Below are 3,665 nucleotides of genomic sequence, written 5' to 3'. Positions count from 1 at the left end.
TATTAATAACATGAACTATGTTCTCAACAAACTAAAAAAACATATAAAATTGAAAATGATTAGATTCATCTCCAACATACACATATACACAATATTGATCATCTACAAAATGATGTCACTAGAAAATTTGAGTAAATGTGTGTCTATATATATATATATATATATATATATTGTGTGGCAATGTAAACTATTCCTGAAATTTTATACTTTAAAATAGTTCTACACTTTCAAAAATTTCAACTCTTCTTGAGCTTTTGTATTTCATCCATATAATAGATATGAGTTAATATAAATTAAATAATGAACCTGATACTTATAGGTAATGTTTTGCAAAAAACAAATTTATATAAAAAAAATTGATAAATATGGTAAGTGAAAGAAAAATATAAAATAAATCCTTCATATACATTGAAATATCAAAATTTAAAAGAAATAGATATCACTTAGTCATCAAACTGTTCAAAATCTAAAAGCCTCAAATCCAATAGAAAAACCATAACTAAGTGCTAAGGGTAACATTGAATTTGAAAACATTTAACTTCATCTAATATTTTTCATCCATACCTGATTAAAAAATACTATTAATTCATTCAAGTGCATCTATTCCCATTAAAAAACACTATTTATTCATTCAACTGCTTCCACTTCTACAATACTCCTATTCAATGACCTACTGCAAGTTCATATACAAAATGACTAGAGTAACTGAAATAAACATATAAATATGTCAACTATCCATTATCTGAAATCTTAGATATATGTCAATCCTAAATCCTTTCCTAATGATTTCAGTTGATTATTACTGTTATCAAATACATTTTTCTAACATGCTTTTGTAAGAAATTACCCTATAGAAAGTGTAATCAAATGTCACATTTCCTCAACAGTAGTTCTCTATAATATTCTCTCGCTGTTGATAAAAAGGAATCTATTACTATGCCATTTCCAAGGAATTAAGATGGGCAACAACCAACTAGTTGGGAGAGAGATTGCAGTTTAAATCACAAGCGATATCAACATTGCCAAAACTCCAAACGAGATGTTCCAACCTACGGTATTTCATATCTGAACTGCCAGGATACATTCCATTTATGTACGAGATCCTATTAAACTTCGATAAAATTCATATATAGTAAAAGTGTGTTATTGGCCTCAGGATACCTTCCCTATTCTTTTTCCATAGTTTTTTATCACAGAGAATCTGCTTCATCTGACTTATCGGTGGGAACTAATTCTTTTCCTTTCTTTATTGCTTTGTTTCCCTTTAAAACTAAATCGCTGCCAGATCCAGCAGCTCACCTTCCCTATTCTTTTTCCATAGTTTTGCACAAACAAGATATTATCACAGAGAATCTGCTTCATCTGACTTATCGGTGGGAACTAATTCTTTTCCTTTCTTTATTGCTTTGTTTCCCTTTAAAGCTAAATCGCTGCCAGATCCAGCAGCTCCCATTCCAAGAACACCTGAACGACTAGTGATAGTTTCTGCATTTCGACTTTCATTAGATATAGAATCTGAAGCCCGAGATGATCCGAGCCCTGGGTTTTGACCTTCATTAGATATGGAATCAAAGAGAGCCCTTGCCTGTGCAACTGGAATCAAACAGAGCCCTTTACTTTGTAAGTACTCCGTAGCTCCATTCATATCCCTCTCCATGTACTTCACAATATTGTTCTCAAACTCTCGGCCTTCCTTAAATAGCGAGCTACCAGGTTGAAGCAGACCCGCTGATGCCTTGCAAACCGAAAAAAGGTAGCATCAGCCAACAAAGTAAAACACACGTCGCTGTTCCAGTAACAGAATACATTTCTATTGCTAACAAAAATCAATAATCAGGCCTGTACCTCAGCTGCAACATTACGAGTTAGAGGCCCAACTGAACCAACATTGCTGTCAAGCTTACTCGCGCTCAAAACCTGCAGAACAGCTGAGCTTTGAGAACAAGAACTGAGCTTATCATAGGCTGCAGAAATTCAATGTTGCAAGAGATTTGGGAACAACCTTTATTTGCATCTGCAGAAGTTTGACATACTCAATTATTTCATCCAGCATCGATGCTCTGTCCGTCTGCATATATAACAGCAATCTTTCCATCATTTAAAGAACAATCATTTACCAAAATATAAAGAACAAACAATTACGAAAATCAAAAGAACTTTAAACAACCCAGTACCTTGGATTCTTATCAATCACCAACATTCCATGTATTGGATGACAGTAAATGCATATAAGCATTTCACAGTTTACATGAGTAAACAACAGACAAATATTAACAAATTTGTCTCCATCTCTGGCAATGAGTGGGTTGCCATTTGATCCATTTGATCCCCAAGACTATGTGATCCCATAGCATTATGGAGAATCGTTATCTCCTTCAATTTATATATATTAGTTTCTTTGCAGTGTCATGAATTTATTTCTCAACCGAAGAAATCAGGCTTGGAATACTTCGCTGAAATACATAGTTTTGGTCGGAATTGGACTAGAACCACGTGTGAATAAGTGCCGAACTTATCAACTTATAGAAGATAATTTGAGGAGAATGGTGGAGGCCATCAATTTTATTTGAAACTTTATTATACTGAGATTAAAAACATAATTACAATTATTTGCATAGTCAAAACAACTGAATACAATATAATTTCAAGAATTTTTGTCAATCACCCAGCATTTCTAATCAAATTTGATTCGGGATTCATATAAGTTTATTCACCATGGGCGTTTTCATGTCCAATATCTCGTGGAAGGTGAATTGTGAAAAATCTAGGGTCCGAATTATGAAAAACACTAAGCGCCTAGTAGTAAAGAGTCACAGTGTTTATCCACAAATACATTTCTAGATCATCAGGGTATGCTCTTACAATTACGGATAAATCAGGGTATGCTCTTACCATCAGGGATTTGCTATTCTATTACTCATATAAAACAGGAATACTTAAAAAAACAATCACTAATATTTAGGAATTCCTCTTTTACTTACCTTATTAGCATTTGGAACAAGGTCATGCAAAGCTTTCAAGTTTTGTCCAATTCTCTCTCTCCGTTCCTGCCAGATAATTAGCAAAAAAGTCAAAACGGTCTCCAGACTAAAATAATTCAGAGGAAAAATAAAATATTTTCTCACGGGTTTATCTAGCAAAAAAGGTCAAAACTGTCTCCAGACTAAAAGATTTCATAGGAAAAATAAAAAAATTTCTCACCCGTTTATCTAGCAAAAAAGGTCAAAACCGTCTCCACACTAAAAGATTTCAGAGGAAACATAAAATATTTTCTCACCGGTTTATCTACACTGTGAGGATCCATATCTTGACCTCGACTAGCCCTCCCACGTATCCTTGGATTTCCATTAAAAGCTTTTCCACCAGTTGACCTATCAGCATCACCCATGTCTTGCAAATGATTTCCAATACACTGTTTCTAGCTATAGACTTACAGAGCTTGTGTATCACAAGCTACCCAAGAGAGTTCTCTTCTTACAGAGATTCAGTGTCACAAGCTACACAAGACAGTTCTCTACTGGATCACAAGCTACCCAAGACAGTTCTCTGCTCGATCACAAGCTACCAAGACAGTTCTCTATTTCTAGCATTGGCCGGTCACCATTAACACAATATAACTCTCAAGGCAAATGTTTGTTAAGACAAAGTCAATTTGCTTTTCTGTT

General features: G+C 34.1%; 1 protein-coding gene across 1 annotated transcript; it reads right to left on the bottom strand.

The window, feature by feature from the left end:
* Positions 1 to 1,342: 1,342 nt before the first annotated feature.
* On the bottom strand, positions 1,343 to 3,388 carry LOC149179361 (transcription factor LRL3-like). Its single transcript, XM_089422430.1, has 5 exons — positions 3,278 to 3,388; positions 2,982 to 3,047; positions 2,003 to 2,068; positions 1,846 to 1,917; positions 1,343 to 1,735 (listed from the first exon to the last, which is right to left on the bottom strand). Exons 1-5 carry the CDS (start codon positions 3,386 to 3,388, stop codon positions 1,343 to 1,345), a joined length of 708 nt encoding a protein of 235 aa, XP_089278556.1.
* Between the last annotated feature and the right edge of the window lie 277 nt (positions 3,389 to 3,665).

The sequence above is a fragment of the Pinus tabuliformis genome, chromosome 4_1, assembly GCF_031772625.1.
Source record: "Pinus tabuliformis cultivar Carrire ecotype Pingquan chromosome 4_1, CPIR1, whole genome shotgun sequence".
Taxonomy (NCBI): Eukaryota; Viridiplantae; Streptophyta; class Pinopsida; order Pinales; family Pinaceae; genus Pinus; species Pinus tabuliformis.
This window is presented reverse-complemented; position numbering and strand designations above follow the sequence as displayed.

What these genes read in the sequence shown, in the direction of transcription:
- LOC149179361 (XM_089422430.1), bottom strand. Translation starts at nt 3,388, where the DNA reads ATGGGTGATGCTGATAGGTCAACTGGTGGAAAAGCTTTTAATGGAAAT. An exon ending in CTCACAGTGTAGATAAACCG is followed by an intron (nt 3,048 to 3,277) that starts GTGAGAAAATAT and finishes ATTATCTGGCAG; the next exon opens with GAACGGAGAGAGAGAATTGG. An exon ending in TTGTTCCAAATGCTAATAAG is followed by an intron (nt 2,069 to 2,981) that starts GTAAGTAAAAGA and finishes TTATATATGCAG; the next exon opens with ACGGACAGAGCATCGATGCT.